This window comes from Haliotis rufescens, unplaced genomic scaffold (genome assembly GCF_023055435.1).
Source record: "Haliotis rufescens isolate VD_foot unplaced genomic scaffold, xgHalRufe1.0.p SCAF_4, whole genome shotgun sequence".
Lineage (NCBI taxonomy): Eukaryota > Metazoa > Mollusca > Gastropoda > Lepetellida > Haliotidae > Haliotis > Haliotis rufescens.
In genome coordinates, this window is record NW_025964112.1 from 4,867,188 (window position 1) to 4,890,431 (window position 23,244).

At 38.9% G+C, this 23,244-nt stretch overlaps 1 protein-coding gene across 5 annotated transcripts in view; it reads right to left on the minus strand.

The window, feature by feature from the left end:
* Nucleotides 1-23,244, minus strand: part of LOC124143006 (thrombospondin type-1 domain-containing protein 7A-like) — a 428,609-nt gene that overhangs the window by 191,941 nt on the left and 213,424 nt on the right. For all 5 annotated transcript variants that reach the window (XM_048382587.1, XM_048382586.1, XM_048382583.1 and 2 more), the window contains one exon: nucleotides 16,248-16,424. In XM_048382587.1, coding sequence (XP_048238544.1) covers nucleotides 16,248-16,353 — 106 coding nt within the window. In that variant the 5' untranslated portion in view covers nucleotides 16,354-16,424. The remainder of the gene's footprint in view (nucleotides 1-16,247; nucleotides 16,425-23,244) is intronic.

Here is a 23,244-nt window from a genome sequence, read left to right on the forward strand (position 1 = left end):
CTCTTCACTTTGTATGTCTAATTCAATCTAGCAACAGTTGGTACCCTTCATTATGAACAGAACTAAACTTACAAAAGTATGTTTGTTTGTTGTTTAACTTCGCACTCAGCAATATTCCAGCTACATGACGGAGGTCAGTAAATAATCGAGTCTGGACCAGACAATCCAGTCACTGACTTAATGAGCATTGATCCTTGCAATTGGGATACATTGACATACTTCAACCAAGTCAGTGAGCCTGACCACCCACTCCCGTTAGTCGCCTCTTACAACAAGCATTGTCGCCTGTTACAGCAAGCATTGATTGCTGAAGACCTATTCTACCCCGGATCTTCACGGGGGACAAGCATGGGTTGCTGAAGACCTATTCTACTCCGGATCGTCACAGGTCACAAAGGCATGTAAGTATACCACTTTAAAACCTAAACCATAAAGATTAGAGCAGAAGACTACATTATTAGAGAATTGAGAATCTGTCATATACTCGTACCAATAAAACACATTGCGATACAGTTACTAACCAGTACTGCAGGACATGCTTACCCTTGTGAACACCTGGTGTCATCACTGATTTCCAGTGATCCATTCGTATACTTTTCATCACTTTTTTACCTTTTACGCCCAGTGGAACCAGTCTCGATTATCCTCTTGCTTTAACGTTTCATATTTATATAAGTATTCGTATTGAATGATATGAACTTAATTAACCAGTCAATACAGATGAATAATTTATACCAAATAAACCCTTAAACAGCAATTCAAATGTTACTTCATTTCATAATGAATGAATCTTGACGTAACAAAAATGCAAGATGAGGAATACAAAGAAAGACGGAAAAATATGATGATATTACGCAGGATAAGTGCAATTTATTGAATTCATCATTTCAATTCAATTTTCTGTTCAGTGAACACGAGAAACCATAAATGCATTCTGAAACTAGAGTAATGGTGGATGCAGGACAAACCAAGGGTTTCACAGACTGCTGTCTAGACTGTCTTGGGAAACACAATTGGCACCAATGAAATACTGGCCCTTTTACACCGTCAGCATCAAAAGAAGAAATAATAAAAACAACTTTGTTATGCTTCTTCTCTGAACATATGGACAGCTTCAAAAGTCAATGGGTGAAGAAAGCTAATAGATAATACACCTAATGATGGAGCCATTATTTGATTGCTACATTTGCACTACTGATGAAGGTCATAGGAAGGTCTGAATGTGGGGGCACACTTTCAAATGACGAGGACGTAGACACAGGGTCACTCATCATGGCTGGAGGAGCAGGACCATTGTCTTCCCATGTCAATGTCTATAGCACTTGAGGGAGAGAGAGACAGACACTATTCAGTTAAGTTGGCTTCTGGGGTGAGAGATAAGTAGAAGCACAAAGCTCATGCTCTGACTGAAGGTCAAATCATAAGTAACGTGATGTTTCTGAAACATAGCTGCCAGACAAAATGGACAATTTCAGTCATTCACCTACATAAGACAATTAATGTTAATACAACACAAGTCCAGTCGGTAATGATCCAATTATAGTTTCAGAACTATTTTGTTGTGACTGTTTCGGTGTGCATAAACCTATTTATAAGGCTAATATCAAGAAACAGAGTTTTGTCTCAACATACTGTGCAATGGTTTTCCTGTAACCCATTGAGTGAGTTGGGTTTTACACCATTCCAGTACTCCAGTAATCTAAGAGTGTGTCAGCTTAATGTTTGTAAAATCCCAGAGTGATGCAACTCTTACACGTTTACCACTTTGATGAAACCATGTGTATGGTGCTGACAAACCTAGAAACATAATCATGGCAAACTGGGAATCAAACCCACACCATTGTTTTCCAGGATGCCCAAAGGGACGCAACTCTGCACAGCAAATTGTGGTGCCTTAGACAACTGGGCCACCCGTGCCACCCTTACCCTTTCAACTGACCTTTACATTTTTTCGTCTACATTCACTCACACTTTCCTTGTATGCAAGTAGAAACAACCACGTCGGTAAAATTATGATAGCATCAGAATTGCAAATGGAGATTTCTTATGATTATGGAAATAGCTTTGTTGCTTTGATTCAATTCATAACACAGCATCACACAGGTTCTCAACCAGTAGCATGAACATTGTCTACAAACAACATCATGGATGATACAAGGGCTATAGCTACGCTGCCAGATGCCGAAGGGTGGACACAGCTAGTCCAGGGGGTCAAGATGCCACGAGCTGTACACAGAGTTACATAGCTTGGCTGCAAGGACACACTGGTCAAGGTTCAGATGTGATATCTCCATCATGACAGAACTGCTACAGCTACACTGCCAGATGCCTGAGGGGTGGACACAGATGGCCCAGGGGTCAAGATGCCACGAGCTGTACACAGAGCTACATAGCTTGGCTGCAAGGACATACTGGTCAAGGCTCAGATATGATATCTCCATCTTGACAGAACCGCTCCATGATCTCTGCAAGGAGGCAGCATCTGGAACCTGCATCATCTCGGCCTTTCCCCCCACATTAAGTTGCTATAAGTGACAAAACTTAAAGGTTTACTGAGGTGATGTTTAACCTGCCTCCCTCATCATCAGGGCTGCACACTCCCAGTTGTATCCATTTACATAATGAAGGACATTATACAGGAATCACGGTAATTGATCTCTTGATCAGTCCGTAAATATCATTAAACAGTGATTAAATTTGACTTCTTGTACTCAACTACAGCTGTGGGTTATCAACCTCAGACAGAACACAGTAACCAAGTCTTCCTGCCCTGGCCTCTCAACATCCCCCTGGCCCATGTTTCCCATCCCCCCTCCCATATGGATGTGTTTTATAGTACTGAAGATAATTATGCTTTCTTGCCCAAAACCATGTTTATTTCACCAAGTGAATAAGAAGAATTTTTATTTCCAAGAGTGGTACAGCTATAAATGAAATATTGAATTTTTCTCTTTTACAAGATAAAACCATTAAATAAAATAGTGTCTGGCGAACTGTATGAATATTCTACTGACTATGATACACAAAAGTGATTCTCATAGTGTCAAGCGTATATCTACTAGGGCTGCAACGAATACACTATGAGGCGAATACAATTTGTATCACGAATATAGGGTAACGAATGCCAATATTAATTCACGAATACAATAACAAGTCAGCAGTTGATGTATTGTTTGTTATATTCATTGAAACAAAAGCAACACAAATTATTTGACATGGTTTGTTAATTATTAACATATTATACATTTATATACTGCACTTATCCAGGTACTAGTATCTGCTCAAATGCGACAATGACTAGTGACCACATTACTGTCAAATTAAATGTTATAAGAGTGTTGTCTTTGAAGAAATCTATGCATATAATATGTTCTTATGGATATTTTTAGATACAGGGTATGTAAATGAACATGACTGCATATTCATAAATATTCGATTCTATTGGTCACGAATAACGAATTCAAATCATGAATGGATACGGTTCGATTCACCGAATACGCGAGTGAATCGTAACAGCCCTAATATCTACATAGAATGACATATCTGATTAACCCAACACAATTTAAGTAGTTTACACAGAAAGTAACTTGTTGTATTTTTTAAATCAGCACCACATCCCATGTTTTTGTGTGGAATTTGCCAGCTACCTATTAGACAGAGTTTTTATTGCCCAGAGACAACCAGGAGGTCTTCTCAAAAACATCTTGGCATCCTGTGAAAATAACAAAAATAATGTTTCAACTTCAACTTGAGATTCTGCTATGTCACATAAAATTGCAAGAAAACCCCCTTATCGTGTTTATTGTGTGATAAACACATGCTCTGGTAGATACGGAGACAGCAGGGGGCCTACTACAGGCAGCGGGTACGTCATCTCTCCCTACCTAACTAGCTGGAGACACTGCCTGCACACCCTCTATCACTTTCACAAGATATAAACCAAGTACTTCATATCAGACAAGTTCATGGCCCATCTCCCTTTGCAGAACCCAAGATAAACACACAATTCCGATTCAGGCCTCACATCAAGGAAGCACTCTGTGTTACAGGCAAAGATTCTGTTTCTATGGCTTTCTTTGAGGTTAATATGGGTATATATTTCTTCAGAATATGATCATACCGAAATTACTGAAAAAGGAATTTTGAAGTTGTTGTGAGCATTGCTTCAGGGAAACACATAGATTAGTTAGTGAGTGAGTGAGTGAGCAATATTTCAGCCATATCACACCTTGAACTAATGTAACCACACAATCCCCAATGTTGGGAGAGAGTGTGAGGACATGAAACACTCCTTGCCAATTTAATTATGATGTACATTAACGGTGAGTATCCTCTGCTTTCATGAAAAAAATAAATGGTGGGCTCACATCAACTGGATGGACCAGTGAGAGATGAAGCTGACAAAAAACATGCATTGTCAAAAGCATTCAAAAGTGTCCAACTGTGACTGTACGTGAGGTGAAATGGGGTTTAACATGTGTGTGGCTGCTTGTACTAGTTCGGGAATAATGCCAATTTTACAGTGCTGGCCCACTTAGATACCATGCCACAGTTTAAAAAGAACACATCACTCAAACACAGTATACTGACTCTGAGCCGACCAGTCCTTGTTTTAGCCCCTTAATGCCCAGCGCCAGACAGGGCAACAACAAGTACCATCTATTTATTACTTGTCCGTGAAGAGATCACCCGTTTAATAAACATACAGCTGTATTACACATTGTGTAATACCAAAACGCGTGCTTATGTACTCTCAGAACACGTTTCACAAACAAATATTGAAAGCTCTCAACATCCTTTGGCTTATTCAACGACATTGCCATTGCGTGTGGAGTTGATAGATCACTGAGAGGAGCTTATGCACACTCGATGACCCCAGCAACCTTGTTGCTAAGCTGACGTCACATGCCATTGTTTCGCCGATGGATCTTGCAACAAAATTCCACAAATTATGTCATCGGATATAGTTATTGTTATTGTAAACTTTGAGGTGCAAGGCCCGTTCCACAAGGCAATCGTATTGTAGCGCAACGACAGTCGTTAGTCTACCGTATTTTCTTGAGTATAGTGCGCACTTTTTTTAAAAAAAAACACAGCTGTGTAGAAGGGGGCATTATACACGAATTATGAGTTTGGATGTTTTTTCCCCCATGGAAAGACATTACCGTGAGCATGTAACACCGGAAATACCATGTCAACAAATCCATGCTGAAGTTCGCAAATTATTCATGCCTTAAAACGAACTTTAGTTGACAGAGAATGGAAACATATATCATAATTGCAATACTTTGATTAAAAGTCATATTTGTTTTTGTTGGATGATTCTATGTCAACACGTAATTCTCGCGATCACGCGATCATGTGCGCGTGAGCCTTGACGGTGACTGGTCAGACTGGTTCCATGTAAAAAATAATACCCGGCAATAGCGATCAGCTGCTTCGCTTAGGGTTATTATTATTTTAAATATGTTTAGTAAAAGCTGCATCTTAATTAACAAGATATTGGAATATATTATTCCCGATAAACAAATAGTTTCAGATACAACTTTTGCCGATCCTTGCATTAAAAATACTGTAAAGTTATATCATTGGGTGTGTCTTGACCGAATCACCGGTAGATTCCAAGAAAACGTGTGTACAACTGATTGCTGTGTCCGGCTTATTTTACGAGCAAACACACAAGGTAATCTTAATCCCTGGATATAAAACAACGCCTAGCTGAACAAAAAATACAATTTAAACGGTAAATCAACATGTCTGGTGATTTTTTATCTTGAATTTCGAATTTGTACTGACAAAGTTTCTCATCACCCGTTCGTTTGCCGGACTTCGCTGAAGGGGTAGATTTTCGATTAGCGAGTTTAGTATTCTATATGAACGTCTATTGGTATGACACGGTCAGGGAACCAACCCACGACCTTCCGCTCTCTTGGCAGATGCTCTACCACTATACCACCAGAGCACAGACTATCTATCTGATTCCTCTGTCACGTAACACTCAGGAGAGAAGGTATAGCATCGCCAAGTCATATCTATAACATCCAAATGTCAGGATTATCAAATTAGTTCAAAGATTTCCAAGACAAAAACAGGAAGAAAAAATTGTTGATATCAGCTATTCTAAATACTGTATCCAGATTGTATGACCTTCTTGAACACCAGAAAAAAAATCTTTTATTGTGGGAAATCCTATACGGCCTCACCACTACACATAAACACATCATTAATATGGCCGTCTTTGTTGAGAAGAGAATAAGTAGATAATAAAGTGTAGAGAACCTTTACCAAACCTCAAAATCAATAAATACTTCTTGTACAAATGCATACATAAAGTCCTGAAAAAAGTTAATATATACATATTCCATATGACTTAATCTGTCATGACATGACGTGGCATATTGAAAAATCGGGCGTTCTTAAAATTCTTTTGCGTAGTATAAAATGGAAGTCAGAGGACATCAATTTCAAAACCCTGCTGCACACGTATAAACGTATCCATGAAACAACGTCACCTGGACACTTGACAGAGTTGATCAATGTCTACAGACCATCAAGAAGGCTAAGATCAGAGCAAAAACAACTACTAGAGTGCCACATAGAACAAACAAACAAACTAGCTGAAACAGCATTTTCAGTCATAGCTCCAACTATGTAGAACAATCTCCCTGTAAACCTAAAACTCGCAAAAACTGTGTCTTCCTTTCAGGCCCAGCTGAAAACCTCCCTCTTCTCCAAAGCCTACCCAGAATAATCAGCTCTTTCTTTTTCAGCAAAGCGCCATTGAGCAGCATCTCGTTGGAAACAAGGTGCTATACAAATCCATTATTTTATATATATATATATATATATACACACACACACGCGCACGCACGCACGCACGCACACACACACACACACACACACACACACACTAATATATATATGTATAAGTCGAACAACTGGAATTAATGTGCAGAGTGTATGCCTATAGTCATCAGCAATAGAATAATGTTTCCTTAATCCTGCAATCTTTAGAGAAGTGCCAATTAGTCGATGTCTAACCATATGGCAGTGTTTCATAAAAATGTCTAAGACTTCTGGCATCATGGATGTCGGCTGGTATGATTTAGTGGTCACTACTCAGCCCCAAATCTTGTGAAGCAACATATGCTAAATGCATATCACAAGCCTGTCTACCAATGATGTTAACAGTCGTAGACTAAAATACAAAGATACCATGTTTAACAGCCAACAACATGTGAATCGCCTGCCATTCTTGACAGGTCACATAACCTTGGGAATAATTTAATGCAAAGTTCTTCACAAAGTTCTTCACCTATGATGCCATTATACTGTACATTTGAGGAAAAAGGGGCAAATAGTACACAAAACTGAAATTATGACATTTTCTTTGAGGTCAAGATTCATTCAAACATGTCTAAATTACATACTATCAGTATCAAGTTTGTACACACTGGTAAATGGTTTTTTTTGTTTTATACATTTTATTTCCCCTTTTCCCTGTTGCATGAGGAGGATGGCCATCCAGGGCAATGGTCACCCTCACATTCTGAAGACGATGTATGTATACATTTGGGAAAAGTTAAATACAAGTATTGGAAGTGGTGCCAAGGTGATTTTTAAGAAATATAACAAAACATACACACAGTCAAGCATTCAAAATATTATTCAAACACTGATCCTGGCAAGAAACAAATATGAGAAAGAGATACATATGTTATTGCTGTTCTGCTTCTTCAAACAATATGGGATAAAAGATCCATGATTTATAAAATGTTGCTACATTACCATTTGTAAAGGCTATATTCTTCTCAATTTTGTATCTCAGACAAACATCTTTTTGAAATATTGCGAAGCAAAGATTTGTTTTTTTTAATCTACAGAAATATATAAAAGATTTAGCTATTAAAATAAGAAGATCAAAAACTACACTGGTAAATGTTGCATGAATAATTATTCTATAGATTTCTGAAGTCAAATTTCTGTTTGACTAGGTAAAAGAGAGTGCCAAGATGAATTAAAAGAATTGAGAGCCACATATGTTTTGACTGTGGAAACCATCTCATCTGTTTATTCTAGGCATAAAGATTCACGGTGACGAAACACAATCAACAAAACTGCATGACTTTCCCTTTATGTCGAGCAATATTCCAACAGCTCCAGCCTTTAGTGTACATTTCACGACTTTTGAGGCAGTATCAAGCATGCTCTGTCTGTGAAGAATTCAAAGGGCATCAAATGATTCTTGCTCAAATGTTGTGTTCAGAGCTGGAACATTCAAGGCCTCAGTAAAGCTATCAAAAAGTTTTATGATAGTCATATGGTGAGGTGAGGTGAGGTGAAATGGGGTTTAACGTCGCGTCCAAGATTTTTGCACTTATATAGCGACGTGCATGCACGTGTGTGTGTGTGTGTGTGGCTGCTTGTACTAGTCCGGACTGATGCCGATTTATAGTGCTAGCCCACTGAGATACCATGCCGCAGTTTAACATGAATACCCCACTCAGACACAGTATACTGACTCCAAGCCGACCAGTCCTTGTTTTAGCCCTTTAATGTCGAGCGCCAGACAGGGTAACAACAAGTACCATCTTTTAACATCTTTTGGTATGACGCGGCTGGGGATCGAACCCTGGACCTTCCGCTCTCCGGGCGGACGCTCTACCACTAGACCACGGAGGCGGTCGGTAGACATATGGACGACATTTCCAAATTTAATGCATCAGTGACAAAATGATGTCTGAAACAATTCTCCATTTTGACTAGTACCATATAAATGTTTCCATGTATTCTCAGATCCATGAAGATCCGGGGTAGAATGGGTCTTCAGCGTCCCATGCTTGCCGGACAAGGCGACTATGCTTGTGGTAGGAGGATCGCCTTGTCAGACTCACTGACTTAGTCATGCATGTCATCCTATCCTAATTGCATGGATCCATACTCATGATGTCAATCGCTGGATTGTCTGGTCTAGACTCGATTATTTACGGATCGCTGTCATATAGCTGGAATATTGCTGAGTGGAGCGTTAAACAATAAACAAAGAAAAATGTATTCTTAGGTGAACAATTAACTTGCCTTTGCATGTGTTTGTGATGGGTGTGTCCAGTGGGGCATAATATGTGAATACCTAGTATCAACATTATTGGAAACTTTTGATAAATTGAAGTAGACCTCCTGATATACATTAAAAAACTATGCCATGATTTGACATCCCTCAAGATGCTTGGACACTTCTCACTGAAATCAGCTTGTATGTGCCTTTTTATTAACTTATTATTATTTTCTAACTACTTTCAAAAATGCAATTATAAACAGGTCTGTCACACAGCCTAATTCCTACAACTTCAGCATCTGTGAAGTTTGCCACAAGCAACAGAATTATTTCAGCTAGGATCTTGAGATCAGAATCTGATGTAAACATCACTGCAAAGCAAGTGCAAAATCACGAAATTGATAAAAACAAATGATGATAACATCTCATATAGTCAAAGGAAATCAAAGATAGTTCCATAATGATTATTAGATTCCATCTGAAGTGTTTCCAGTCTTGTCAAAGAGGCTTGCTGTGTGGTTAGTTGGAGGGGAAACACAATCTACAGCAGATCTCTACTGTAACAAAGAGATATGCTTCAGACAAGCTTCAGATTAATCAACAACAGGGGATGAGGTTTCATAGAACTTCAAGGATTGTTACACAGTCCTTAAACATCAAAGATGAACAGTTATGAGATAAAACTGTCGTGGAGTTTCAGGAATATTATCCCCCCGCCATGAAGATACAGAAAAGGAGTTTGTCCGTCCGTCCATCCGTCCGTCCGCTTCTCAAGGGGACAAATTTCCTCAAAAAACTATTTAACTCCGAGAAATGAAATTTTACACACTGATGTAACTGTTCATGATCTCATAAAGTTCCAAAATTGGTGTCGTAAATTCTTCTTTTACAGAGTTATGGTACTTGCTTCATGCTTTAAATCTTTGTACATACTGCATGAAATGGGGACAAGTTTTCCCAGAATCTACTAAAGTTACATGAATGAAAGTTTGCAAGCTTATATCTCAGATATACTTGTCAAGACTGAGTTCGAAAATTGGTCCTGTCAATTATTCTTTTTACAGAGTTGAACCATGTTATTTTACTTGGTGCATCAGTTCGCAATGGGGACAAGTTTTCTCAGAAACTACTGAAGTTAGCTAATCTAAGAGATACTTGTCAAGACTGAGTTATTTTTGTCCAGTGAAGGGGTCTTTTGTGTGCATTAATTTCACATTTAATCATTTTTTCGATGACATAAAGCAGTCAAAGTGCCAATCTCTATTTAGGGCTTCATCTCTTCATAGATAGTGATATGGCTGTTTTCTTGTTAGAATTACCGTACTTCAGGGTGAATATATTTCCCAAATGCCAAAATTGTACTTGTAATGTAAAGTAGTTTTATCTTCGTTGTGTTGAAAAGATGAGACAACCTGATCATAACTCTTGGTGTTGAGTTTTTCATAAAGTTTCAACTTTGCACAAAGCAAGCAATCAGGAAGTTTGCATACCCGTAGAAGAGTTTGACTGAATGGTGTCTTATATTACAGAAATTAACAAGTTACAATTTATCATAAAAATCTCCCCAAATGTATCTGAGAATTGAGTAAGTAGCAACAATAAACTAAATCACTTCTATTTCTGTGTATAATTAAGTCATCTGGAATCATCTTAAGGAAGACCAATGTTGTTTTAAGCCACAGCCACTTATATTCCACCTGTATTGTGGAATCCTGGAAATAATTAAATCTGGACCAGGCAAACTAGTGACTGATAAAACGAGCAATGATCTACACCATGATGACACTCGATCAGAAAAGTCTGACCAAGGGATCCCCATCTTCGTCTCTCCTACAACAAGTAGGAGGTTTTGGCCAGGAAATAATTATGGTTGGCAGCATAAGCGGGGGGATCCAAGTCATCTAGGCTCAAAGACAAACTTTTAGCCAGGTCACACTTCTTAACCACTGGTCTTCGTTAATCAGGTTTTACAGTAAGCATTTCCAAATTTGATGCATCAGTGACAAAAATAATGTCCGATGCAATTCCCTATTTTGACTTGTACCATATGTTCCAATGTTTTTTTCGGTGAAAAATTGACTTTCCTCTGCATGTGTTTGTGATGGGAGCCACTGGTAGGGCAGGACATTATCGCGAAACACCTGGTATCATTACTATTTGACAGTGATTCATAAACACATGCTCATTATATAGTCGGAATCGCACAATCGACTCTGCTTTATGCAGAGATTTCTATTATTTCTTTATTTTGATGAATACCAAGTGTCATCACTGATTATAAGTAATCGATTCGTATAATTTTCATCACTATGTTGCCCTTTACGCCCCATGGAATCTGTTTTGGCAGTTGATCAAGACTTATTTTCTGGTGTTGATGTTTTGAATTATACAGACCTAATCTGTTCCAGAATCTCCATCAGGGAATCATCAAGATTATTGAGAAAATGCAAGGTACTGTAACCTTTGACAATACAGTGAAGTTTACATCTTTTACCATGGTATTATGGTCTATTCATTACACTCGTTCATTTTGGTTCAATTCAAATGATACTAAAAATAGCTGACCAAGCGAATAAAACGCTTGTGCAAGAGAAATTATGTGAGACAGAGAAAGTGACGTCCGAGATGATGTGATGGTAGCGAAGTATGTGACGTCCGAGATGATGTGATTGTAGTGAAGTATGTGACGTCCCAGATGATGTGATGGTAGTGAAGTATGTGACGTACCAGATGATGTGATGGTAGTGAAGTATCTGACGTCCCAGATGATGTGATGGTAGTGAAGTATGTGATGTCCCAGATGATGTGATGGTAGCGGAGTATGTGATGTCCCGGATGAGGTGATGGTAGCGAAGTATGTGACGTCCCAGATGATGTGATGGTAGCAGATTGGTCCCTTGTACTTATATCAGTAGAATGTAGCTATATGCTGTACACTGGACAACCCAGGATGAAGCAAGGAAACATAACTTCCAGACTGCACATGATTAGGTATGAAATATGTACCATGAGGTTTATCAATTTGGATCTATTTATCCAGATATCACCAACACTCATCAAGATGTTTTTACCCAGTGTTCTTACTCACCTTAGTCCCGTGTGTGTGGTGGATGTACTGAAAGATAGTGCAAGTCAAACATTTGGTACTCATTTTATCTGCACTGTGTAAATATCCCTATGATGTTGGGTAAGGTTGTTACAAGGAGCTGGTGTACAGCTAGCGGCAGACACCAGGCTCCATGTGATAGGGTTGTACAACCAGAAAGAGTAAACACTTGCAGGTCTACATCTTGCGTTCCCATCTCTTCCCACTACAATGCAACATTCTCAGTAACAATGTAAGAAAACATCCAGTGGCAAATTACCAATTTCAGAATATTTTGTGTTATGAAAATAACTGATAACTAACAGAAAATGTCCAGTGGACATCAAGTTTCTGTATCAGTAGAACCACGTGTTCCCCAGCACTGGGAATTGTGTACTTGATATGTTCTAGGCATCATTTGTTGAGGTCAACATACAGACTGTTCCTACAGACTGATGTGAACAACTTCAGAACTGTTTCAAAAAGTCCCGGAATAGCCAATGTACTCCTGTTCCTTGGGGACTGGTGCCAATATCTGGTACTACATGTAGCAGGTATTTAACAATCAAGTCAAGTCAAGTCTTAGAGTGACCTAACAAAGTATGTCATGTTTAACAGGTGTCCTGTCTGGACATATCCCCCGGCTGCACAATGAGATTGACACTTGACAAGATACACCACAGACATCTCCCAGCTCCATCAAGTACCAGCTGTGTGGATCTTCTCTGAAAATTCTAATGTGGATAAATTCTTCTTCTTTTTTAAATCTTGCTGTTTAAAAATGCTTTATATGAATGCTGAGTTATTGTTCATAATACTATGAACAATTTCAAAGTGCTTTTGTCATATTGTTGTCATACAGAAATGCTTGGGTATTTCACAGAATACACCTTCATAAGTCAAGCAGTTTCTGAGTAAAAGAATTTTACAGAAACAAGGATGCATCTTGAAAGAGTTATAGATCATGGCCAATGTGATGAGAGTAAAAATATCAAGAGAAAAGACCTGAACATATGTGTTGAGGCCATCTACTAACTACAATATACATTTCATTACATTTTGAAAACAAATGTCTAAAAATGGCCATAAACATGTTTCTTAATACAGTTTGCCATAATGGAACTAAACCTCTTGAACAAACTAAGGTGTCATCATTTGAAGGAAAAGCATGTCTAGTTTCATCCTTATTGGTCCAGCGCTTTGTGGCAAGATGCTCACACCAACAATGCTGATGTTGATGTTGATGTTGATGTTGAGACTGACGCTGACAGACAGCCAGTGACACTGGACTTTACTCAGGTTAGGTAACAGTACACACTAGAGTGAGTGAGTGAGTATGGTTTTACACCGCTTTTAGCAATATTCCAGCAATATCAAGGCGGGGGACACCAGAAATGGGTTCCACACATTGTACCCACATCGGGAACCTGGGTCTTCAGCGTGATGAGCGAACGCTTTAACCACTAGACTACCCGACCGCCCTGTACACACTAGGGACATCTATGAGAGGAAATAGAGTATTTGAACACACACAGTATCACGCACGGTGAAAGTTGGTAATGTGTCAGCCATCACTTCCTCTCAAAGGGAACGTAATGTAAGACCAAACATAATGTAAGACCAAACGTAATGTAAGACATGAAAGCATTGTAAGACATTGATACTGACAGCAGAAAATCATGCACATGAAACATTTTATAACCTGTTGTAAAAGCATGTGTTCTTGTGCATGCAACTCAACACTTCAATAACTGCCATTTTACTCAAGACTGCAAATTAATTAACAATGCTTGTCAACTTGAACAGCCTATTTCTTTCTCTCGGCTGCACACTGTGAGTTCAGAAAACAACAGATTGCACGAGATTGGTTCACTGGAACAAGTTTGCATGTTGTCAAGTTCAATTCTTGAATCTGAATCTCCAAACTATTTGCAAGCACTGCATTATCCTAATTTAAGCTAAAACTGGTGTCTGGTGCTGCTGCCTGTGATTTAAACTGTATCAGGACAATGCCCTGATCATCAGTACATCACAATAAACAGCCATCACAGGCAAATCAGGAACCGACCATTTTATACGGGAACTTGCCAAAAAGAATAATGCATGGCACTGTAGTTCACCTGTTTATGTAGTCTACAGTTACAATTTCAACAAAGATCGCCACTTAACAAAAGTTGCAGTCAGCATTGATGTCAAAGTGTTTTGTACAGCAAATTCTAATGATTTAAACACAATGTTATCTTAAGGAGAAACACACATACCAATGTTCAGCTCCCCTATTTTAGAAAAGAAGTTTACACAGCAAAATATGTATTTTGAGAGAATACAAAAGGATGGTAATGAAAGGTCAAAATCTTAAACTAGTGCAAAAAATGGAAGATTCGTGTTAAATCCCATACTCAACTAAACAAATATCAATTTTCAATACTTTTTGTACACGCATGGACAAAAATAGATTTTTCAACATGGCTGCCCTGGCAGTTCATTTGAACCTCTTGAACAATACAGGTGACATCATTGGGAAGAACAAATAAGTGAAGTCTTAGCTGCACTTGTCAATTTGTTTGTGAGGAGATAATGTTAATAGAGCGAGGAAATGCATTTTGAGAGAATCTAGGGCCATGGTCAAAGTGTATTGGTCAAATAAAGATCAAAGGAACATCTGTGTTGAGACCCACTTTTAACTGGACAAATACCAAGTTTCATTACACGTTGAACGAAAAGGGATGAGTACTAGCCATAAGAAATTCCATCTTTCAGTATGGTCAAAGGACAAAGGTCAAATCAAGGTAAATATTTAAAATATCAGAATATATATGTTGAACCCAAATACAAACTACACATTTACCAAATGTCATTTCAATTTAAAAAACTAACTACTGAGTAATGGCCATAAACCTGTTTTTCAAAATGGTTGTCATGGCAACTATGTAGAAAATCAGATTTGAACTTCTTGAACAAATTGGGGTGCCATCATTGGTGGGAACATGTATGTGATACTTTATGACCTCTAACATTTCTCAACTGTCTGACCTGTCCAAATTTATGTCTTCTTTATGTCACAAAAAAATATTGCCACATATGTCTTCAATTCCCCAAAGAAGATCAGTTGTGTGGACATATTCTTTTCAGACACTGAACATACACCTCTTTACTGAACTAAACCTCTGACTGTCGTGGGATCTCCGAGGATGTTAATTGCACGTTACATGTTGGTTAATCGAGGTCGTGACTGATCTATAAAACATGAGTTTAAACAATTCACCAGCAAACTGATTCAGTCACTGTACATCCCTGTCATGCTATGTTCTGTTGCTTCATCAGCTGACTTTGAACAGCTGTAGGAAATAGATACAGATTCTAGAACTATTTCATTTCATGAATATGTATATCAAAATGTTTCTTGTATTTATTAGTGTTATAAATTATTTGTGAAATCCTCAATGACCTGAACAATGATTCTCTTGCAATATACTCACAACAAAATACATGGAATGAAGATTTCATTGGGAAGACATCAATAGGGAAAACGTCCATGTATCTGTACTCTACATCAATAGTACAACTACTGCATGTTTCTATCCATCTGTACTCAACATCAATAGCAGAATACTGTCAATTACTGCAAGTTTTCATACATCTGTACTCCACATCAATAGCAGAAAACAGTCAACTACTGCAAGTTTCCATACATCTGTATTCGACATCAATAGCAGAATACAGTCAACTACTGCAAGTTTCAATACATCTGTACTCCACATCAATAGCAGAATACAGTCAACTACTGCAAGTTTCCATACATCTGTACTCCACATCAATAGCAGAATACAGTCAACTACTGCAAGTCTCCATACATCTGTACTCCACATCAATAGCAGAATACAGTCAACTTCCACAAGTTTCCATACATCTGTACACCACGTCAATAGCAGAATACAGTCAACTACTGCAAGTTTCCATACATCTCTACTCCACATCAATAGCAGAATACAGTCAATTACTGCAAGTTTCCATACATCTGCACTCCACCTCAATAGCAGAATACAGTCAACTACTGCAAGTCTCCATACATCTGCACCTGTAAAGTGGATGCATTACATCACCTACCTGTTTCCCAGTGATGTCCCCCTTGACCTGCGATGTCGTTACATCTGAGCAGCAGTAGGAACACAAGGGAGAATCCAAAATGGCCGCTGATTATCCCGTATTCCATTTCCTGCGAACTTTAGTATCCAGTATCCACACTCATGCTACTGGTGCTACATCTACCACTGAATTCTTGATCTGTAAAAAGAATACAATACTTTAACTCATGTGTCCATACATGGCAATTGGGCACTAGCAATTGCACACAAAAATTAAATAAATGCAGCAACCAATAACTCCCCAAGGAAATCTGGTCTGCAATAGAAGCATCAAAAGGCAGTTTATTGTCTCCTCAGACATTCAAAAATACTGTCATGCGTCAAATTAGTCAGATGCTCAACAATTTTGAGCCATTGTTGGTCTCAAGGGATGATATAAGATTTTTGTCTGCAAATATATTTTCATTTCTTGAAGCAAGACATGATATCTCCCACAAATGATGATGATGGTATTGGTTGTGTGTGAGTGAGTTGCTGCAATTTAAACCCTCTGGGGTCACAGTTGTGGTTCACAGTTGTGGTTCACAGTAAATTTAAGAAAATTGCTCTCCTAGCAGTTCAGAGCTATCTACTTGACAAAGGAAACTGTGAATGTTAAAATTGTATGACTTTCATAAATACTGTTTAAGGTCACACTGACGACTGCAATGGATGTTTGTGTCTGTCCATGCATAAAATTTCTTATATGTCATCCCTTTTTATTCAATTCAGCAACATCAGCACTTTCAGGATGTTTATATTCCAACTCAGGTACACCATACAACTTCAGTCTAGTTTTGACAGAAATATGAGCTTGACTAGTCCAGTCTAGACAGATTACATTGTGGTTGGTATTAACAGACCCAGTTCAAGTTTTCTCAACCAAAAGGTAATGAAAGCTATTTTTGCTGTTATTATTAATAACATATTTCAGATATATAGATGACAGACAATAAAACTCTCTCCATGTTTCACTGGAGTTTCTAAGTCTTTCTGAAGTGATAACAGGGACTTTCCATATTTAAGCCCTGGGCCTAATTACGGAAAATAGCACTTTCTCATTTAAACTATTTTTATTATCCGAAATTAAGCACAGTTCTCAATTTCGGAAGCTTACTCTTTCTTACCTAAATATAGTGGACAATTTTTGCAGTTGACAAGTTGTTTTAACTGAGAAAATATAGTACAAGGATTTTACATTTGGACAGGAAGTAACTTCATAGACTGATAAACTTGCACTTCTTGTTGAATGTACCAGTACATAAGATTTGCCATGCATAGTGCATCGCCAAGTATTCACTTTCGAAGGAGGTAAGGTATCAATTTAACTCTTTCAATACCAGTCAACCAGAAGCGTTTACTGCTGTGACAGGGGCGGTCGGGTAGCCTAGTGGTTAAAGCGTTAGCTCGTCACGCCGAAGATTCCCGGGTTCGATTCCCAACATGGGTACAATGTGTGAAGCCCATTTCTGGTGTCCCCCGCTGTGATATTGCCGGAATATTGCTAAAAGCGGCGTAAAACCATACTCACTCACTCACTACTGCTGTGACACCGAGTTCCCAGAGACTTTTGTGTGATACATGAAGCCAACATTTATCAAAGAAAATATCTACTTGTAAAACATCTTAGCTACTGTACATGTTATACGCCATGTGAAAGGTCTAATCCTATTGTTTATAAATATGAAAGTTATGTTTATAACATTATTTAAATAATGCATTTACAACTTAATTAAGTTCATTGTAAATGAAAAATGTAAGCTCAAACATTCATAACATCCAGATTAAGGACCAAGAAAGCGAAAATTTGACAACTTTCGGCAAATATAAGATTTAATCAAATCCACTTACTTATTTCTTTTTTATTTTCATTGTTTAAGTTATTGGAAATTTATTTTTAAAAAAATCATAAATAGTATCTGCCATCACCCATTTCCCAATAACAGCGGCTGTCCACTCAGTAACATGAAGAAATACCTCCATTTTCAAAGCTTCTTATGAATAACATGTTCATCGAAGACTGTACGTCACATGACACATCGCTAGAAAGCTTGTTCTTTCATCTACACGGTCTTAACATTGACTGGAGTCTTTTCGCAGCTGCAACATGTTATTTTATTGGATAAAAATTGGTTTCTAATGACATTTTCTTGCCGAAATCTGCTACAAGGTTTGTGATTGGTCAAATTTGAGCATGTAACCTAAAGCAGCCAATCAAATTACAGCTGAGGTACTGTCCTGTATGATGATTTTCACATTTTGATGAGAGAACTTGGTTAAATCGTGTTATTTCTAACATTTATAAGCAGGAAATTGCGATGTTTCATGAATATACATGTATTTGGGCCCAAAGCATCGTGCCCAAAGCTGAGAAATCAAGGTGACAAAAGCTGAGATGTCATTTGACTTACATTACACACGATTGCATGAAAAGATGGAAATAATAACTTAGATGTAAGTTTGACAACTTTTAGATATATCCAAAATTAATATCCAAATTTAAGCCAATGGGCCTAAATATGGAAATATTTTCCATTTTTAATCCCATGAGAGTAATTCTGCGTGGGCCTAAATATGGGAAGTCCCGGGATGTATAAACGATCACATGTGCAGCATGGATCACAGGAAGTGAAGTGTTTGATGAAGTGTTTGATGAAGTGTTAGAAGCTTGTAGCACAGGATACATAAAGACATGAAACTTTGTGAGGAACTTTACAGTGGATCCTGTGGCTACTCCTTGCCTCATCAGATGGATGAATGTTTCATGTTATCACAGGAAAGTCAACAAAACTTCACCACAACCCATTAACGTTCTTTCAGGACTCATGTTGTCATTTCATGGATCACAACACTTTATGGGTGAACCATGTCATAATCTACAGCCCGTGCTGACTTTCTGTGTTGCAGATTCAAGAGATGCAAAATGCATTTGGGGTATTTGGACAGAGAATTTACCATATTAGGCAACCAGCAGTGTGTGAGTGAGTGTTGTTTTGCGCCCGAATGAGCATTATGTCAGGTTATGAATGGTCGTCATCCACATCATCGGAGGGAGATGAGGCATAATCAGTCAGATCACACATTGTAGTCACCAAGTCCTATTTACGTGGCTCCTTCAACAAGTGCAAGTTTTGTGCGGAGTACTTGGGTCCAATTTTGCCCAGGATAGCCCGCCCAGTACAGGGATGGACTTTGTTATTACAGTATTTAGTGTGTGTGTGTGTGTGTGTGTGTGTGCGTGTGCGCGCGCGCGCCCGCGCCTATTTTTCTTCAGACACCTTACATGATAACTGCACCCTAAGTCCCTGAATGACTTGGCCATTATACGAGGACTAACACTTTTCAAAATCCTGGATCTGCTTCCATTGACTGTCATAAGCATATATTATATACAGTGTCTTCATAATCTGTTCCAAATTCAAAGTGGGAACCCAGGCACTCATAGACAATGACATATGTGCTACAGAGGATATCTCGGGGGGATTTTTACCTCACTCGAACCTCCCAAGGGAAGTAACTGGATGTCTCTGGCAAGAAGCAAGGGAAACATTGTCTGCAACAATACAAGACAGATGTCTCTCTTGAGAGTTCATCGATATTTTTTGCATTTAATGAAATGAGACAAATCTATCAATACAACCACCTCCTCTTTCATAGAGATCACAGTAGGTATATCTTTGATTTCTTTGAGGTGGGAAGTATTAATATCTTGTTTCAGCCTTACAATGATGAGTTAGTAGGTTCCAACTGTATTTAGGGGTCATGGGTAACCTAGTCATCTAAGGCACCGAGCAGAGTTGCTCCAGAAACCTATGATTGTGGTTTTGAATCCTGGTTCATCGCGATTATGTTTCTAGGTTTGTCAGCACGATACCCGTGCTCCTGGGTTTCACCAAAATGGTAAACGTCTGAGACCTGCATCACTTCGGGCTTTCCTCCCACATCAAGCAGACACGCCGTGATATAACTGGAATACTGTTCAAAGCAGCTTTAAAACCAACTTACTCACTCCGCCTGCATTTCAGTCCGAACACAGCAAATCTGGTTACATGGAAGGAAGGTGACATAGGTCCCACATATTCACCACCTTGTTAACTGGTATGCAATGACGACGTGATTAATTTGGGATTCAAACCTGTGATCAACAGACTCTGTCTACCGGGCCTGTGGTCCCTCCTCCCAGTTTTAGCCATACCAACACATCAAGGTTTTGCACAGAAGCCAAAGAGATAACCACATGTTCATATTACAACAGCTCCAACTGGTAACTCTCGGTAGTTACTGCCGAGCTGTGGGAGAGTGACAAGGTTTGGGATGAGAGACGAGGCAATCAGCCATGACTACCTCCCCGAATACACATGGGAGAAATTATGACTGAGGGTTTCTGGCAATGTACACAGATCCAGGTCCGTGGTTATACCTCCACTCACACCCAGGGGATACCTCCACTCACACCCAGGGGATACCTCCACTCACACCCAGAGGATACCTCCACTCACACCCAGGGGATACCTCCACTCACACCCAGGGGATACCTCCACTCACACCCAGGGGATACCTCCGCTCACACCCAGGGGATACCTCCACTCACACCCAGGGGATACCTCCACTCACACCCAGGCGATACCTCCACTCACCCCCAGGGGATACCTCCACTCACACCCAGGGGATACCTCCACTCACACCCAGGGGATACCTCCACTCACACCCAGGGGATACCTCCACTCACACCCAGGGGATACCTCCGCTCACACCCAGGGGATACCTCCGCTCACACCCAGGGGATACCTCCACTCACACCCAGGTTATACCTCCACTCACACCCAGGGGATACCTCCACTCACACCCAGGTTATACCTCCACTCACACCCAGGGGATACCTCCACTCACACCCAGGGGATACCTCCACTCACACCCAGGGGATACCTCCACTCACACCCAGGGGATACCTTGGTACTAGGTATTGTGAAACACATACAAGGATAAGTGAGTGAGTGAGTATGGTTTTATGCCGCTTTTAGCAATATTCAAGCAATATCACGGCAGGGGACACCAGAAATGGGCTTCACACATTGTACCCATGTCGGGAATCGAACCCGGGTCTTCGGCGTGACGAGCTAACGCTTTAACCACTAGGCTACCCGACCGCCCCTACAAGGATAAAACCAGAATAGTCTATCAGTAGGATAAGACCAGAATAGTCTATCAGTAGGATAAGACCAGAATAGTCTGTCAATAGGATAAGACCAGAATAGTCTATCAGTAGGATAAGACCAGAATAGTCTATCAGTAGGATAAGACCAGAATAGTCTATCAATAGGATAAGACCAGAATAGTCTATCAGTAGAATAAGACCAGAATAGTCTATCAGTAGGGAAAGATCAGAATAGTCTATCAGTAGAATAAGACCAGAATAGTCTATCAATAGGATAAGACCAGAATAGTCTATCAGTAGGGAAAGACCAGAATAGTCTATCAGTAGGATAAGACCAGAATAGTCTATCAGTAGAATAAGACCAGAATAGTCTATCAATAGGATAAAACCAGAATAGTCTATCAGTAGGATAAGACCAGAATAGTCTGTCAATAGGATAAGACCAGAATAGTCTATCAATAGGATAAACCAGAATAGTCTATCAATAGGATAAGACCAGAATAGTCTATCCGTAGGATAAGACCAGAATAGTCTGTCAATAGGATAAGACCAGAATAGTCTATCAATAGGATAAACCAGAACAGTCTATCAGTAGGATAAACCAGAATAGTCTATCAGTAGGATAAGACCAGAATAGTCTATCAGTAGGATAAGACCAGAATAGTCTATCAGTAGAATAAGACCAGAATAGTCTATCAATAGGATAAGACCAGAATAGTCTATCAGTAGGATAAGACAAGAATAGTCTATCAGTAGGATAAGACCAGAATAGTCTGTCAATAGGATAAGACCAGAATAGTCTATCAATAGGATAAACCAGAATAGTCTATCAATAGGATAAGACCAGAATAGTCTATCAGTAGGATAAGACCAGAATAGTCTGTCAATAGGATAAGACCAGAAAAGTCTGTCAATAGGATAAGACCAGAATAGTCTATCAGTAGAATAAGACCAGAATAGTCTATCAATAGGATAAGACCAGAATAGTCTATCAGTAGGATAAGACCAGAATAGTCTGTCAATAGGATAAGCCCAGAATAGTCTGTCAATAGGATAAGACCAGAATAGTCTATCAGTAGAATAAGACCAGAATAGTCTATTAATAGGATAAGACCAGAATAGTCTATCAGTAGGATAAGACCAGAATAGTCTATCAGTAGGATAAGACCAGAATAGTCTATCAATAGGATAAGACCAGAATAGTCTATCAATAGGATAAGACCAGAATAGTCTAGGAGTAGGATAGGAAATTTCTAATGGTTTTAAATAGTTGTTTGCTTCATTGACTTATACATCAATTGTATCAACATTATGATTGAACATGATCAAGTCTGATAAAGCCCTTGAAACAGATTCCACAGTATTTCAACAACACATCTGCTCATACTTGAAGAACATATGTGGAAGACTTTTTCATAAAAACTTTCACGCAATTACTTTCCAGGAGTATTTCGATGTCTGATGCAATTACCTATTTTGACTTGTACCAGATGTTGCAATGTTTCTGCAGGTGAACATTTGACTTGCCTTTGCATGTGTTTGTGTCAAGTGCCACCGGCTGGGTAGGAAAGGCTCACCTTTTCATGAACATGTGGTATGATGACTTAGTGATGGTGATTCATAAACATATGCATACATGTACCGGAAACAGCAATCAGCCGTACACGTTTTCTTTGAATCTACAGGTGATTCCATTAAAACTTACCCAATATTACTTTGAAGGATTTTAATACAAGGATTGGGGAATTTTTTTGGTATCAAGTATAATATATTCCAATATCATGTTATTTTAGTTGCAGCTTTAATGAAATATATTTAAAAAAAT